The sequence below is a fragment of the Tupaia chinensis genome, unplaced genomic scaffold (genome assembly GCF_000334495.1).
Source record: "Tupaia chinensis unplaced genomic scaffold, TupChi_1.0 Scaffold000362_1, whole genome shotgun sequence".
In the NCBI taxonomy this organism is placed as follows: Eukaryota; Metazoa; Chordata; class Mammalia; order Scandentia; family Tupaiidae; genus Tupaia; species Tupaia belangeri.
In genome coordinates, this window is record NW_006159859.1 from 6,860,466 (window position 1) to 6,878,369 (window position 17,904).

General features: G+C 36.8%; 1 protein-coding gene across 1 annotated transcript in view; it reads left to right on the plus strand.

Moving 5' to 3' along the window:
* The window catches only part of FAT4 (FAT atypical cadherin 4), a 177,520-nt gene that overhangs the window by 117,738 nt on the left and 41,878 nt on the right, over positions 1 to 17,904 (plus strand). The window contains exon 9 of the mRNA XM_006153139.2: positions 11,563 to 11,743. Within this exon, the coding sequence (XP_006153201.1) occupies positions 11,563 to 11,743 (181 nt within the window). The remainder of the gene's footprint in view (positions 1 to 11,562; positions 11,744 to 17,904) is intronic.

Sequence of the window (17,904 nt, forward strand, 5' to 3'; positions counted from 1 at the left end):
GCCGAAAAGTTCAGTTATGAATTGTCTGTGTGTCAGCATAATTAATAGATCTGTAGGGGAAATTCAGTTATTAGCATTTCTAATTAAGGGCATTTATCATCCAACTGAGAGAGGGAATAAACTTCATGCTTATGCAGGGATTGGAAATTACTTTTTAATGAAGGAGAAACTGGATGCTTTTGTAAAAGTTAACACTAGCAATCTAAAAGGACTAATCACCATACTTAATTTTCTTGGTGAGGGTATGAATTCACATTAAAATTAACATTACCTGTCACATTGTTTAGTTGAAGAGGGTCATTGTATTGAATGTATAAAAGAAATTGAAATAAAAAAAAAATAACATAATAAATAAGCACAAAAAAAACCCAAAAAAGAAATAGTTTATTTTTTTAAAAATTGTCTACAGAGAGGTTAGACTTGTGTAATATGCCATTTTACATCTGATAAGGGTGGGTTTTTTTAATGTTCCAAAGAGATTGCATTTTGCCAGTATTATTTCTGTGAAAATATTATAAAAAATTATCTTGTGTGTTTTTTCATAAACATTTTTAGTAACAAAAATTGTTTGAAAATTTTTCATAAGGCACCAATTCCTCTGTAAATCAGTTAGTACTAGGGTTATCATCAATTACCAGAAATTAATTGCTCTGAATTTACTTGTATATTTTAATCTGAGGCAGCTTTGGTTATTTCCATTGGAGTATTTAAGTTAGATGGAAATGTGTTTCCAAGTTGATAATTGATTATTCCTCTAATTTCTAGTAAGTCTTTGCATTATGTTTTTTAGTGACATAAAGTAGTATTATTTTATTTAAAGAATTATTTATTTTTATTTTTTAATTCATTTATTTTAATTTGACCAGTGAAGGACAGAGCAAGAGAGAAGGGAAAGTGAGAAAGTGAGCTGCCAGTCCAGGGCTCAAACCATGGTCGGCCATGAGAGTCCAGCACTCTTACCCACCATACCACCTGCCATCCCCAGTGACATACAGTGTTATTATAAATCACTTATTTAAATACCTTTCTTTAAATTAGCTATTCTTTAGTAGGAAAGGAACTTTCTATATAAAAGTTCATTTGTACTTTCAAAAGAAAACTTAACTAATAAAATCCTGTTGATTAGAATTGCTGTTCTATTCCATAGAATTAAAATTTGATAAAGTAATTTTTTTTTCTCTGGAGAGGTTTTTGCTATAGGGTACATGCGCTCGCTGGAAAGACAGACAGAGAGAGATAGAGAGCAAGAAATCACCCCCCCCAGGTGGGATGGCCATGCCACAATCCCTTTTCCATTTTCCTCTCAGGATCTTGGGCACGCACGCACATGTGCCTGGCATGAGTTTAAGCCACTGGATCTGAGAGTCAAACCACTGTTGAGTTCAGCGACATAGCCATTACGCTAACTGCTGGTCCCAACATAATTTTTAATCTATTATTCATTTACGCCATATAAACTATAAATCTGATTGTGTAAAGAAAATTCAAGTTTGAAATGGCAATAAACTTTTTGCAATATTAAGGAAAAAATTTATATATCAGGAAAAAAAAAACATTGTGTATAATAGAAAATAACTCGATTTCATTATGAGGAATTTGTTTTTCTTTTTAAAAGTGCTCTAATTCTAGTCTGTTAAAACTTAATCATTTCTGGATCTAGCCATTTGGGGAGAAAGGAAGATGTCCCACTGATAACTGGGCCTCCAGCATCCAAAACTCGCATGAACAGCCCTTCTTCAAGAGGCAGACAGCTCCATGGCTCCTGTGATCTAGCCATTTGGGGAGAAAGGAAGATGTCCCACTGATAACTGGGCCTCCAGCATTCAAAACTCGTGTGATTGAACTCGCGTGTTTGGGAAGAAACCGATCATCCACCAGATGACTAGAAATCACTGCAGGACCACAAGAAATATGGGGAAGCAGGAAAATACCTCTTCCACACGGGAAAAGGATAGCTCCTCTTTATCCACACACAGTTCAATGGAAATCATGGAAATGTCTGATAAAGAATTCAGAACATTCATAATGGCAAAGCTAACAAAGATGGAAGAGAAGAGAGACAAGGAACTGCTGAAGAGAAAGGAGAAAGGAGTTGAAGAGTTCCAGGAGGTAAGGAAATTCATGCAAGATCTAAAAGAGGAATTTCACACTTTACAAAAGAATCAGATGGAACTGTTAGAGATGAAGGCTATAATACAAGAAGTCAAAATCTCCCTTGAAAGTATTAAAAGCAGACTAGATCATACAGAAAATAGAATCTCTAATGTAGAAGAGAAAATGGTTGGCCTAGAAAAATCCACCGCGAAGACTGAGAAAATGGCCCAAAAATTTGAGAATAATATGCGAGAAGTACTAGATACCATCAAACGTCCAAACATCCGGATAATAGGCATCCCAGAAGGTGAAGAGACTCATAAGGGCATTGATAATCTATTCCATGAAATCTTACAAGAAAATTTTCCAAACCTGGAGAGGCACTCAAAGATCCATTCCCAAGAAATACAGAGGACCCCAAATAGAATCAACCCAAGAAGATCTTCTCCAAGACACATTATAGCCAGATTGACCAAAACCACAGACAAAGACAAGATACTAAGACTGGCAAGAGAAAAAAGGCAAGTTACCTACAAAGGGTATCCCATCAGACTAACGGCAGACCTCTCATCGGAAACAATGAGAGCGAGGAGAGAATGGGAAAATGTATTCAAAGTATTAAGGGAAAAGCAATTTCAACCGAGAATTCTGTACCCAGCAAGGTTATCGTTCATTTGGGAAGAAAAGACACGAACTTTCCCAGATAAACAAAACCTGAAAGAATTTACCAGCACCAGACCGGATCTCCAAGAAGTTCTTAAGGGAGTGCTATGTCAGTAAAATTAAATGCAGACACACAGAAATAAGAGTTCAGAAACTAAGAAAATGGGCAACTTAATTGTAGGGCCAAAAGCTGGAGTTGAGTATTACATCCCAGATTTCAATCTGGAACATCGAACCTCAACAGATACAGAAGAAAGATTAAGTACATGAGACTGAACTGATGAAACAGTATTCTACGACTTGACTAAAATATTGCTGCTTTTCTTCTAAGCTTTGTTGTCTGGTTTTAAGGACTTTTGTCCTGTCTTCAGCTATCAATAGATTCATGTTCCGACTATTTGAACAGAATACTAACCTGTTTCTAGGCTTTAAGTTTCAAAGAAATATCCTTACCAGTTCAAAACTGCTTTTCTTGAAACCATCGGCTGATCTTGCTATTGAAAGTAGTTAGATTACTTATGATATTGTGTGATCAACGAAATGTTGGGGGAAAAGGAATTGAAGACAACTGTAGACAGCAGAGATAGTGTAATAAGAGAGTGGAATAGGGCAGAGGGCTAGACATGGGGTAAAAAACATATATATGAAAGTAGAAATGGAATATTATGGATGATAACATGCATTATTAAGCCACTATATAGTATATTCTAGATGGGAAACCACATTTAGAATGTTGTGATGATGCTCAGGGAATGAATGTAAATTAATAAAAAAAATTTCAGAAGAAAAAAAAGCATTAAAAATACTTATTTGATGACTGCAGTTAAGCTATATAGCCCTAGTTAGGTGCTACTTTACAGTATGTTCATTCTATTCACTGAGGTTTATGCCTAAAGTCAGTCTTGTGTTCATGGATATGTACATATCAGCTGTGCTTGCTATTGAAAATATTTAGATTTATTAAGATATTTAGTGAAACAATAAAATGGGGGAGGCATAGAAAGCAACAATAGATACCAGACACAGTGTGGGAGGAGGGTGGGAGATGGCAGAGGGTGAGATAGGGAATCAAGGATGGGAAAAAAGGCAAAATATACAGAAAACAAGAAATGGAAAATGATTTGTTGACAATAACACATATGTTGATGTGCTTGATTGAGCCAATATACAGTGTATTCTCAATGGAAAAATCTCATTTTGTATGCTATAATGATGTACAGTGAATGAATGTAAATAAAGAAAAAAAAATTTAATGGGGAAAAAAAAAAAAAAAAAAAACCTTAATCATTTCTGGGGCTAGCAGGTGGCATAGTGGTTAAGGCACTAGACTCCATGTGGTTGACCACAGTTTGAGTCCTGGACCCAGTGGCTTAAACTCATGCTGGGTATGTGAGCATGTATGCCCAAAATCTTGAGAGAAGAATGGAGGAGAAGGGATTGTGGCATGGCCATCCCCTCTTGGGGACGAGGGGTGATTTCTCACTTTCTCTGTCTCTCTGGCTAGTGCATGGGTGTTATTGTAAAAATCTCTCTCAAAAAAAATTAATAATTCCCATAGTCTATTTTGTTAACTACTTCATAAATATGTAAGTTGATATTTCCACCTGGGAGGCAGATAGAATTTAAAATATGTGGTAGCCTCTATTTTTCGTATTTTTAATATCTATATTGAGTTTTTCTGAGTATCTTCTATATACTAATTTCTCATAATGTACTTTTTGTGAGGATAAAAATATTTAGTTAATATTATATTTACTTTATAACTTTTTATAATTGTGGTAGACTCTATAACACATAACGTGAAATTTACCATTTTAACTACTTTTAGGTATGTGGTTCAGTGATATTAATTATATTCACATCATGTAACTTCTCTGTATCATTTTTGTAACATTACTAGATCATTTCTTTTAGATTTACTTGTTTTTATTTAGTATACAATTTGCATTAAGGAAATGCAGTGTTTTGGGAAAGATTCCTGCAGAAATCATGAAAAAAAAATCAAATGATACTTCAGTGTGAATATATTTAATTTAGATAAATATATTTATAGAATTAATAAATTATTTGGAACCAGCAGTTAGCGTAATGGCTGTGTCGCTGGACTCCCAAGTAGTTTACCGCGGTTCGTATCCCAGACCCAGGGTGGCTTAAAACTCACGCCGGGTGCATGTGCGTGCATGCCCAAGATCCTGAGAGGAGAATGGAGGAGAAGGGATTACGGCATGACCATCCCCCCTGGGGGGTGATTTCTCACTTTCTGTCTCTATGTCTCTCTCTGTCTGTCTGGTGAGCCCACACGCTCTATAGTGAACAAAACCTCTCCAAAAAAAAAAGAATTAATAAATTATTTTAGGAACCATAATTTTACAAAGCAAGGCTGTTGATCATAATTAAAATGTTGCATACTAGTTTTGTATGTTTTCTGGATTCAAATTTAAATCTAACTACATAACTTTTAGTGTTATTATAGGATGAATTTCAATACATTTTCAGTGGATGGATTATTTACTGTGTGAAAAATGAATTTACTTCATGGGAAAAAAGCAAATACTTTACTACAGCAAATACACATCCAGTCAGGGGACCCATTCACCAAATGTTTGTGGTCAAGAATGAAATCCGCTTAGTTGCAAAGCAACAGATTTCAGTTAGGCAAAAATTCTGTATCTGATGAATAGGTTTTCATGTTTCAGGAAAGTATGTTTACTTTATAAGGGCCAACATAAAAATGCAATCTGCCTGGAGTTTGAACTTAGTCATTTAGACTCATTCATTACACTTATTAAACATGTACTTTCTGATAGAGTACCGCCTAAAACTTTTCTTTTTTAAATCTCATTTTAAATGTCCTTGAACTGCATTTCAGTATGTGTGAGCTTATTAAGCCACCTGTCTTAAAATGCAATATCTGTTTAACCATCTTCTCAATTCAAGGCTATAAAATGTGACTCAGACAAGGCCTGGGAATATCTGTGACATAACGAACAACTGGAGAATTAAACTGTGGACAGACTTTGTGTGTGGGTGTGTGTATGTGTGTGTGAGTGAGATTCGGGTTTTGGACACTTTAGAAAATGCTGCCATTCAGAATAATATGTACTGCTTGCTATTTGTTCTGAAATTTTAAGAAAGATTTTTTTTTAATCAGTCTGTCTATGTTTATTTGATGTTCAGATATAAGCACGTGTGTAGACCTGTTTGTACATATGCGCATTATGGATATATGAAACATAATTCGACACATTAAGTGTGGTATATTTAAATTGACTACTAATCATAATTAGACTTTCGACTTCTCATTGTAATTGTCACTGTTCATTGAAATGTTCACTGCACCCCCTCTAGCCTCTGCAATTACCAACTACTGAGACCTTGATTTTTAGAATTTTATCTGTATTCCCTCCCTCTTCCATTGACTCACTATCCTCTCCCGTGAGCCTGTGTCATGACTTCCTGCCTCGTCTTTCTGATTGCATCTGGTTCTTATAAATCACTCCCAGATGAAAGTGAACAGTTCTGCCCTGCGAGGCCACTGCCTGTGTAACTCATCATTATCAGATCCATCAAGCTACACATTGGCCACTAGTATTGATTCTTCTCAAGGGCTGTAGGATTAATTGGGCCCATCTGTTTATAAGTAATACACTATCTCCAAAACATACACCTCTGTCCGCAGTCCTGTGCTCTAACTCCAGCCTTAAACTAAGCCCTCTGTCTCCCACGTTGTGTATTTCCAGAAGTGTTCAATTCTTTGAACTTTCAGCCATGCAGCCACTAGGCTAGATTTCTAGGTATAAAAGGAAGGGAGAAGTTAATACACACCAAGCTCAAGGTCGAGTGGCATGCATTATGACTTTATATATTATAAAAATCTCATTTCTACAGCATTCTTGACAGATAGGGGACACAAGTGCTCTACTTTTTGTCCACCACGGATCTTGGCCCTTCCCCTTCTGCACAAATTGAATAAGGAAACCATGTGGCATTGTTGCTTCTCTGTTTGTTTGCTTGCTTTTTAACCGTTTTAACAGTGAGAAGTCATTCAGGGTACATGGATGCCTGTTTCGTAACATTTTCACGGGTATACCCAGGTGACATGTCCCACGAGCTTTATCATTACTTAATCTTCAGTCCAGAACTTTCTGCGGTTCAAGGATGATACATCCAACTACCTTTATGTGTCATCTGGTAATTATCAAAGAGATTCAACATCAGTAGGTCGAGAACTGAAATCAGAATTGTTGTCCTTAAACCCAGCATATATTTGTATGCATGTTTATATTTATGCTTGTGTATATACCCTCTCTTAAAACCAGGGGACATTTGCACTCTTCTCCCTTGATTTCTCTTTCCTGACTAAACTGAGGGGCAGTGACAAGTAAGAGCTGGAATAGACCTGGTGAACTCCATGCCCAAGAACAGAAGTCAAAACTATTAGAGGGGGTCTGGTAGGTGGCGTGGTGGTTAAAGGCACTGGATTCCCACATGGCTGACTATGGTTTGAGTCCCAGGCCTGGAGAGTTGCTTTCTCAAACTGTTTCTTTTTCTCTCTCTCTGTCTCTGTCTGTTCAAATTAAAAAATAATAATAACAAATGGAATTAAATAAATAATTTTTAAAAAACTTAAAAAGACACTTTAAAACTATTAGAGGCAGAATTGAAACTGGAAGTTTTTTGGTTTTGTTTTTAGCTTTCTGCCATAGGATGGTGCACTTGCTGGAGACAGAGAGAGAGAGACAGACATGGAGGGAAAGTGAGAAATCCTCCCCCCGCCCCCCAGTGAGGATGGGTAACCACTGTCCCTTCTCCAACATTCTCCTCTCAGGATTTCAGACAAGCACACAATTGTGCCTGGTGTGAGTTTAGGACAACATTTTGTAAGATTTCTCTTGAAAAATGAAACAAAACAAACAAAAGTAAGACCTACGTGCACATCTTGAGGCAAGAAAACCAAGAGAACCGCAGAGATTGTGCCCTATACTCTATCTAATCTTGAAGTGGGACACAGAACAAGAAGAGAACATTGAGCACTTATAAGCACGTTGTGACCAATGATAAGGTGTGAACAGGGGGCTCCGGGGAAAGATCTTGACTTGGGAAGAGGCCTCATGGGGATAGAGGCTCACTTAGAGGGTCACTTTTCAAGCCAGGCTTGTCTGTTGTCACTGGTGGGCTTTGAAAATCGTCAGGCAAAAACAAGACACAAGATACTCTGCTATGTGGTCAGTGAGAATGAACTTGCTGAAAGCTGTCCTGGGTAAATAACTTTTTTTTAGTTGTTTGCCTGCTAACCCAGAAAATGTATGCACAGCAATATGCAGATCACAGACAAAGAAAGAAATCACATGATCCTCACCAGAAGAGTTAGTCATCACTGCTGAGGTTTAGCATATGTGTGTCACCAGACACTTTTTAGAATCCCCAAGATAAAGCTTTGGCTTGCCAGTTGCAGGGTTGTTTCTTTAAGGTTGAAGCATTGTGGAATGGAAAGCAACAGGCCTATCAAACATATTCAGAGCTTCCTTACACTCTCCCTGTAAACTTTTAGATGTTGGATGATAACATTTCCAATTCAGTGTATTTTCTATACATATAGAAAAATTATCAAAGTGTCCCATATGTTCAGACTACAAAGCAGTTGTTACGACAAATTATGATTCTGGTTGTTTTCCTGAATAAAAGATTGAGTTAAAAGGTTTGGCAGGGTGAAGGGTAGGTAGGGTGAGGAATCCTTGAGTTATAACATAAAAATTTGTGAAATTACAAATAGCCTTTTAAAATGTCAAATTTCCTTTTCATTTGTTTGAAATACAAGTACAAGAACAACCATGAGTAAAACCAAATACATTTTAACTAGGTGCTAAGTATTATCTTACACATAAATTACATTCCCCTCCGTCCCTCTTTGGGGTAGAGTCTATTGTTATGATTCTCATTTTACAGATGAAGGCGATGTAGGGAGTAGAGTAAGACCATCAAAGAGAGGAAGGGGCCTTGCTTCACCTCCCGTTCTTTGCCCCTGGAACCTTGACTTAGTTATCCCCTCTCTCCATTCATCATAGGCACCCTTTCTTTCCCATGGCATCCCCTTTAGCCCACACAAAAGCACAGATATTTTCTGGCAAATTTGTCTTTTTTTAAAGCACTACTAAACTTATTCAGATTGTTAACTTCCATTTTTATCTAACCGTTTGCAATGAAACAGACTTAAGAAATGTAGGCCAAACATTAGCCATCCCCAATACTCCTGAAAACACTTACCTTGGTTGTAACATGGCGCTTGTGAGAAATTGTCAATCTGTGCCAAGATGAATGTCTTTAAATGCCCCATAAACTTAAACTGGCAAAGAGCTAGCATCTCTCCAGTGACGGCCTTCTCACTACCTCCTGCCTCGTTTTGTTGCCTGGGCTCACAGCAGGGCTGCTCACTGCGCTCTTCCAACTCCTCACGGCACTGGACTGGGCTGTTTGGATATTTCACATGGATCACGTCTTGTACCATTCCTCATTTAGTCTGTGGGCTTGAAAAAAGTGACTTCACCTGTCTAAATTTTAGTTTATTCGTTTAAAAAATGGAGATGACAACTAGCTTGAGTATTAGATAATGCATGTCAATTTTTAAATCAATGCATGTGTACAAGTGACTCGAAAAATATTTGCTATTATTGACAGTAACATACTGTGTGAGACTTTTCATGTATTGTTGGACTTTTTTCATATCTATGTTGGGTGTGTGTGTGTGTAAAATATTTGGGGTACAGTCTTACCATTGTTTACACTAAGCAATTAATGAAAAGCCAATCGCACTATTTTTAAAATATTTGTAGTTAATTATACATATAACCAATGGAGTGAGGGATAATTTTCTTTCATGTTAGAATCAAACACTCTTAGGTAAGATTTCTGGAGTCATGAATTTTAAGATATTTTAATGTAAATAAAATGCTTAATATAAAATACCTAACTGTGAAAGGCCTGTGTGTGTACGTGTGTGTATATGGAAACAGTTAATAACATGTAGCCTAAATTTAACTGCATAGGTATTTTGGGTGTCATGCATTGTTAATGCCGTCAGTTTCTCTAGTATACATTCTTTTATCTAAAATAAAACTTAAACTTCCTGTAGAAAGCATGAAATTAACAAATCACCCAAACCATTCCATCCCATAATTCTCTAGCCTTTTGATTTTGGTTCCTATACATTGGAACATAAAAGTGATTGGTACTGGGCCAGCAGGTAGCATGGTGGTCGGGGTGCTAGATTCTCGTATAGCCAACTGTGGTTCGAGACCTGGACCTGGCAGCTTGCTTTCTCACTTTCCCTTTCCCTCTCTGTCTCTTTCTGGTGAGTGTTAAAAATTTAAATAATAATAATAAATTAAATAATTCTTTTAAAATAAGTGGTTGATACTAAGCCATCAGTAGTTAGAATCTAAGAATACAAAAGATGACCAGTAGTAAAGAAGATAACAGCAAGTCACAAGATCATTTGAAGAAATCATATTGGAAGGTTGTGCATCTCTGCACAATTTTGTGGTGATGGGGTATTTCATAAACATCTTACAGAATGGACCAATGACTAAATGAATGAATGGCTATATTTACAGAATACTGAGTGGGGAACTGAGGGTTTAAATTTCATAAAAAGTAAAATAACTATGGGAGCAAAAGGATTATTTTAAAACAGGAATGCTCCTGGGGATTTATTTGATTTTAGATAAATACAGCTACAAACATCTTTAATCATTTCTATGTAAAAGCGTTAATTTTTGTGCAATGGTTGTGAAAATACACTGAAAAGTAGATGATTTGCCTTTTAGTTATGGGGACAACCCACAGAACTCTAGCCAAATATGGCATCTGACCTTCACCACAAGATGAATCTATTCACTTTGTGAAGTACAGATATTGACCTCCAAGTTTTTCTTAAATGTTGAATTTTCACTATATGTTGGTAAGAGAGCAGGAGCAGGAAATAAAAAAATGAATTCTTTCACATTTATATCAAATATTAAAAAGATGTAACAACAATGATTCTAAATCCATTTAACAATTATTTCCAATAGTAAGTGGGAAGTTACAGTTTGGAGATTTAAGTTGAAGCTAAGTTTTTTTTTTTACAAACAAATATCGATTAGTATGGAAAAGGGGGTTTAAAATTTTTTTTCATATTAACTGTGATATACAGCTAGGAAAATAGTTTTCAACATTGCCTTGATAGTTGGCCAAACTATTCCATGCCCATGGGTATTCTCCAAATCTGGTTTGTGCTATTTTAATATAATTCCAGAGAAATTACCAGCAGTGCCTCTTTTGTGGCATTTAAATGATATTGTTTTGTTTTACATTGTTGAATCAGCACCTTTAAAATAGAATCAGGGCATGACATAACTCTGTACAGAAATACTAGGAAAGAGTTCACATTTTAGTTCATAAATAAAAATACTGTTCTTGCAACTAAATTATTACAAAACTCAGTCCCTTGTCTAAGGTATTCAGAAATTTTACTTTGATAGGACGTTTTCTAAATTCTTTTCAGTAATTGTGTCCATAGCTAATTATTGTTAAATTTGTTATTTTGTTATGTGGACACATTAAGACTTGATTCGTTTTTTTTTGCTTTTTGTTTTTTATTTTTTTTCTAGGAACCCCTACCTTAACTGGAACTGGAACAATCAATGTCATAGTATATATATTATTTGAATCACAATGTACTCATTTTTAACTTTATGATTTATTTCACAGCGATTCTTAAAGATGCATCAATTTTTTTTTGCTTTTTGTTTTTTATTTTTTTTCTAGGAACCCCTACCTTAACTGGAACTGGAACAATCAATGTCATAGTATATGATGTCAATGACAATGTCCCCACTTTTGCCAGTAAGATGTATTTCACAACGATTCCTGAAGATGCACCAACTGGAACAGACGTTTTATTGGTAAATGCCTCTGATGCTGATGCTTCAACTAATGCAGTTATAAGGTCAGTACATTTTTCTCTATTAACTCTGATATTTTCTCATTAAACAGTGGGTTTTGGACTAAATGAATAAAATGTTTGATTTCACTGGCAATTCTATAATATTAACACATAGAACTATTCTGGTTGTCTATTGCTAACTAGCCAACTATTCCTAAAATGAAGATTAAAGCAATAACAATTTCACTTATTATTCTTAAATTTTATTTTACTCATTAATTTTATTTATGTGTTTATTGTAAGTCATGATTTTGTTAGTCAGGACTAGAATGGATGACTCTTCTGCTTTGTGGGTTGACTGGTGACTGGGTGGTGTGGGGGTCCAAGATGACTTCCTTCCTGCACCTTCCAGAGCTGATGAACACAGGGTCCTTAATGACAGAAGAGCAGAGCTCACTTCCTCAAATTTTTTTATAAGGGCTCTAATTCATGAGAGCATTGCCTTTAAGACTAAATCATCCCCCAAAGGCCTCACCTCTTACTACTAACACACTGGCCATTAAGTTTCAAAACTTCAAGTTCTAGGACCTTTTTTGAGTTCTTAATCTCCTTTACCTCCTGCAACGTTCACGTTGCAAGTCATTCTTTCTTTCTGGCCCTTTTTTTTTCTCCTCAATGTCTCAATAAATGTTATTTCTTATTTCTCACCCCACTTCTATGACCATACATAATTTGCCTCCCATAGCTCCTGTTGCTCTTCTTACAAAATAATTTGAACATTTTTCACAGCATTTTTTTCTCAGCTTTTTTATTTTCATTCATCTTTGTATGTGTGTGTGGTCTGTGTGTGTGTGTGTGTGTGTGTGTGTGTATGTGTGTGGTGGGTGCATGTGGGTGTGTGTATGCAGATATGTATATACTTATGTAGTGGGGTGGGTGGAGATCCATTTGCATGGATTTCATCATAAGTTTCTGCAGAGAACCTCCAGATCTGTACTAGCAACTCTGATTCCATTCCGGAGCTTCCCATCCACACTGAGCACCGTCTGGTAGATACATTCTACCCAGAGGGTCTGTTGGTATCACAGACACAGCGTTCCTGAAACTCCCACCTTTCCTGTTTCTCATCTTGCTTTTCTGCTTTCACTGAATAAGGTCGCCTTGCTTTCTTTATCCACACCTTCTGGCTAAGGGTCATCCTCTCCTCCCATACAGAACCAGTGAACAAATTCTCATGTTTCCCCTTTTCTAATCCCTTTGGCACTCACTCATTCTGTTCTGGGCATTTCTCTTGCCAAGATCCTAGTTTCGTTCATAATGACATCATGCTGGGACTATTGGAATAAAAATCAACTTTACTTCTCTGACTCTGGTTTCTAATTCCTCCACTCTATATTCTATAGTGTGTGCTATAGTACACTGTACAGCACAGCTGTGGAGCTCTGTATGAGTACCAGAAATAAATTTGTTATATTCAGAGGAGTTTTGCACTCTGGGTCTTACAAGGAGAACATTGTAATATCAGAGATAATTTTGTAATCTTGTAATTATAAAACCTTGTAAGACATATAGTTTTGTTTTTTTACTGTTTTTTTTTTTTTTGCTTGCTAGAGGGTTTGTATGTGCCTCTCTCACAAAAGAGAGACAGAGAAAGAGAGAAGGAAATTGACAAAGCACCCCTGTGGGGATGGTCATGTTATTATCCCGTTTTCTCCATTTCTCCTTTTGGGATTTGGGGCATACGCACACATGCAGTTGGAGTGTTTTTCAAGCCACTGGGTCTGGGGCTTGAGCTGCTCAGTTAGCCATGTGATAATCCAGCTGCATTAAGCACCAAGCCACAGGTTGGCCCATAAGAAAGAGAGTATAGTCAATGTTAGTTGAGAAAAATCTGTAGAAGTTTCAAGAAATTAATCATCTTTATTATTTTCTTTCAGCATCTAATGGGAGAAATAGTGGAAGTACTTTAAGCAGAGTCAAGACATAACTAGTTCACTTCCTTTTATAAAAACAATTATTTATTTATTATTATTATTATTTTTAATTTGCTATAGGACACATGCACTCACCAGAAAGAGACAGAGCAAGGGAAAGTGAGCACACAAGCTGCCAGCTCCAGGCCTTGAACTGCAATCGGCCATGTGAGAGCCCAGCACCTTAACCACCATACCATCTGCTGGTCTCCTAGTTTACATTTTATATTCCTCTCTCAGGGTTGTTGGACAGCTTGGGCAGAAGCAAAGGCTGAGCCAGAGAATGAAAGGGCAAGGGCGGTCTCATGAACCAGTTTGCACAGTCATTGATTCCGCCTTAATAGTGATACTCCTTCCCCACGCTCTTTGAACTTCCAGTTTGTCTGTGTGATAACACCTGGTCTCCATTCACCCCATAAGCATCCCTAATGTCTTCCCAAGCTTATTCTGCACACGTCCCCAACATACAGCCAACATTTCAGCCTTGATGATCACTTTCTGCCCTCAGGAAAAGAGCCTTTGCTTTCCCAAGCCCTATATGGTTGCTCAAGTGGTTCTGTGTTCTAGATGAGGGCTTGGAAAACTGGGGTCTGCGGGCCAGATGCAGCCCAGTGTCTGCTTTTGTAAATAAAGAGTTTTGGGAACACAGCCATACCCACTTGTGTATCTATGGTCTGTCTTTCCTTTCACATTGCAACAGCAAGCCGAGGTCTTATGGTCCATGAAGTTGAAGATATTTACTATCTAGTCCTTTACAGCAAACCTTTGCTGACCCCTAGCCTAAAGTATGTCATCTCTCCTTTTCAAAAAATATAAAATGGGTAGCCACTTTAAAACTCACCTGAAATTGGGCCAGCAGGTGGTATGGGGATTAAGGCTTTGGATCCAATGTGGCTGACTGCACAGTTTGAGTACTGGACCTGGTGGTTTGAAAATTATGCTGGGCATGTGTGCGTGCATGCCCAAAATCCTGAAAGGAGCCTGGAGGGGAAGGGATTGAGGTGTGGCCATCCCCACTAGGGGAGTGATTTCTCTCTCTGGCAAGCACATGGACCCTATAGCAAAAACAAACAGAAACTTACCTGAAATCTAACCTTCTCTGAGAAGCCCTAATTTAGTCATTCTTGTAAAAGTCTTCCTTTCTCTTCTAAATATCAGAGCAAGTTTCATACCACTGTAACCCATTGCCTTATTTTTTTAAGAATTATTTTATTTAACTTTATTTATTTTTATTTGACCAGAGAGGAACAGAGTGAGACAGTGAGAAGGTGAGAGAGTCGGAGGAGGGGGAGTGAGAAAGTAAGCTGCCAAGTCAAGGACTTGAACCGTGGTCAACCATGTGGGAGTCCATCATCCTTAACCACCAAGCCACCTGCTGGCTCCACCCATTACTTTATTTGATACTTTTCTGTACATCTTTCTTCCATTTAGTAAGTTTGAAGCAAGAATTTTCTTTACCTACTTATCCATGTCTTTTTTAAGTCTATTTTTTTAAGTCTATTCATTTAACAATGAGTAAATAGACTGTGGTAGTTTATATATAAATGATTATTATAATACTGTATATGCATTCTATTATGAGTTTAAGCATAGACTTCTGAGTGTTTACCATGTATCAATTATCATGCCAAGTGCTTTTCACACAAAAATGTGTTTAGTACTTAAAACTGCAGATGAAAGGAGTGCACATGTGATCACTTCATAAATGAAGGGAGAAGGTTTAGAAAGGTTCAGAAACTTATGACTCAAATTTCTTTTTTAAGAGAATTATTTATTTAATTATTATTGTTATTTTAAATTGACCTGAGAGAGAGAAAAAGGGAAAGTGAAAAGAGATCCACCAGGTCTGAGACTCACCAAACCATGGTTGATGTTGTGGGAGTCCAGCGCCTTCACCACCATGCCACCTGCTGGCCCCAATACTTGAATGTCAGGGATTAGCATTCATATCCAAGTGGGCTGTTCCAAATCCAGTCTCTTAGCTGTTACTATTGTAATCTCACAGAAGACCGCATGTGCCTATGGCTCTGTTAGATTTCAGGACGAGACAAAGAAGGTTATAAAAATCAAATGAGTATACTTTAGCTTTACAAAAGCTCCAACAAGTAGTTCAGAGATCAGATCACAGTTTTTCAGTTTATGCAAATATTGGGTCATTGGAAAAGTCGTGATGCATTTTTGCATAGAAAAACACATCATGGCTTTTCTGACAACCCAATAAGTTGAGGCCGTAATTTCTTATTCTCAAATCAGAAAATAAATTAACACATGTGTTTGTCTTGAACAGAACCAAGGTAGACCAGTTGTACATTGACACACCCAGAGTCTACATTGGTCTTAGCAGCCTGTACCGGCATTTCTTGCCTTCACTGCATTCTTCAGCTGCGTTTGACCTTATATGCACTGTAGTTTAAAGGGATAGGTGCATGTTGAAGTCATCTAGGCAAAAGGTCAACTTAGATCTGCCGCTTGTTACACATTGCATGTTTCTTTGTGTAATTATATTTAACTCCCTTAGATCCAGAGTTCTAATCTATAAAAGTAGAAAACTAAAGCCAAATTATTAGGATTTGGGGAAGTTTAAATGAGAGGAAATATAAATTGCCTTATAGTGTTCTTTGTGTCCTTAGTAGACACTACGAAATCAATAAGATGCTGGAAATCTTAAAAAAAAACATACAACCTAGATGTTTAGCTACTAAGAAGACAGCACAGGGCAGGCTCTGCTGCACAGTGGTTGAGCTCTCTTCTTAGGCCGTGTTAGGGAACCACATCCCTCCTGGCCAATCTCAGTTCAGCCCTGGTGGCTTAAAAAAAAAAATAACAACAATGCCAGACACATGTACATACGTGTGCCCCAAAAATCTTGACAGGATAGAAAAATGGAGTAGGAGAGCTTGAGGCATTACATGTTATGCTGAGGAGTGCTCTCTCTCATTCTCAGTTGTTCTGTCTCTCTCTCTCTCTCTCTCTCTCTTCCCAGTGAGCATGCATATACTCTGACAATTAAAAATAAAAGACAAGGGATCAACAGATAGCATTATGGTTATGTACCTGGACTCCCACATAGCCAACCACGGTTCTAGTCCTGGCCCTGGTGGCTTAAAACTCATACTGGATATATGTGTGTGCATGCCTAAGATCTCGGGAAGAGAATGGAAGAGAAGGGATTGTGGCATAGCCCGGAGTGGTTTCTCACTTTCTGTCCCTCTTTCTCTCTCTGTCTCTCTAGCGAGTGCACATGCCTTATAGCAAAAATCTCTCTAAAAAAATAATAAGAATAAAAACAATAGTATAAGACATAATCTAGTGAAATTTATAATTTTACACAAAATAATGTGCACTAGACCAGCAGGAAGATCTTCATGAAGCATGAGAATCAAACCGTGCCTGAAATAAGACAAGTGTAAAATCCTGAGCATGTGGTTTACCAATCTCTATATGGAGATGCTTTGATTTCTTCTCTCTCTCTCTCTTTTCAACTTAGAAGTATAAGTTTGCATTCAACTGATATTACAGAATATCTCATATTTAAAATGCAGTCTTTGGGGCTGGTGGGTGGCATGGTGATTAAGGTGCTGGACTCCCACAGGGCTGACTACTATTCAAGTCCCAGACCTGGTGGCTTACTTTCTCAATTTCTCTTCCTTTCTCTCTGTCTCTCTCTAGTACAATTTAAAAAAATAAATAAAATTAAAGAGCCAATTCTTTTTAAAGAACAAATGAATAAAATACAGTCTTCAAATGCTTTAGGATCTAGTAATATCTAGACAAATTAATATTAATAAGATAAAAATATTAATATGACAACTTATTCTTTACCTTAAAAATACTACATATATTACTTATTTTTAAGTGGACTTCTAGGTAGTCAATAGCATGTACAAAGCATAGAACAAAAAATGAGAGTTTAATAAGTTTCCTTCATAGATTACTCAGTTGAATCTGGACCACATCATTTGCCTTTCAATACGTTTCTTTCCATTACACCACAGTTTTGGAATAGCCAAATTTCCAAATCCAAATTTGTACGCATTTTTTTCATTATCATTATTTGATTTTTATTTGAGAATGTGTAAGGGAAAATATTTGTTAAAGCTTGAGCTTTAGTCATAAATCTGTAAAAAAAAAAAACATGTTTGTGGCAGTATGAGTTATTACTTGTTTTCCTATTAAATTATTTTGTAATTTCTACATCCACTCATCCATGAGATTCCAAAATAAAATCACACATTTCTTTTTTTTTTTTTT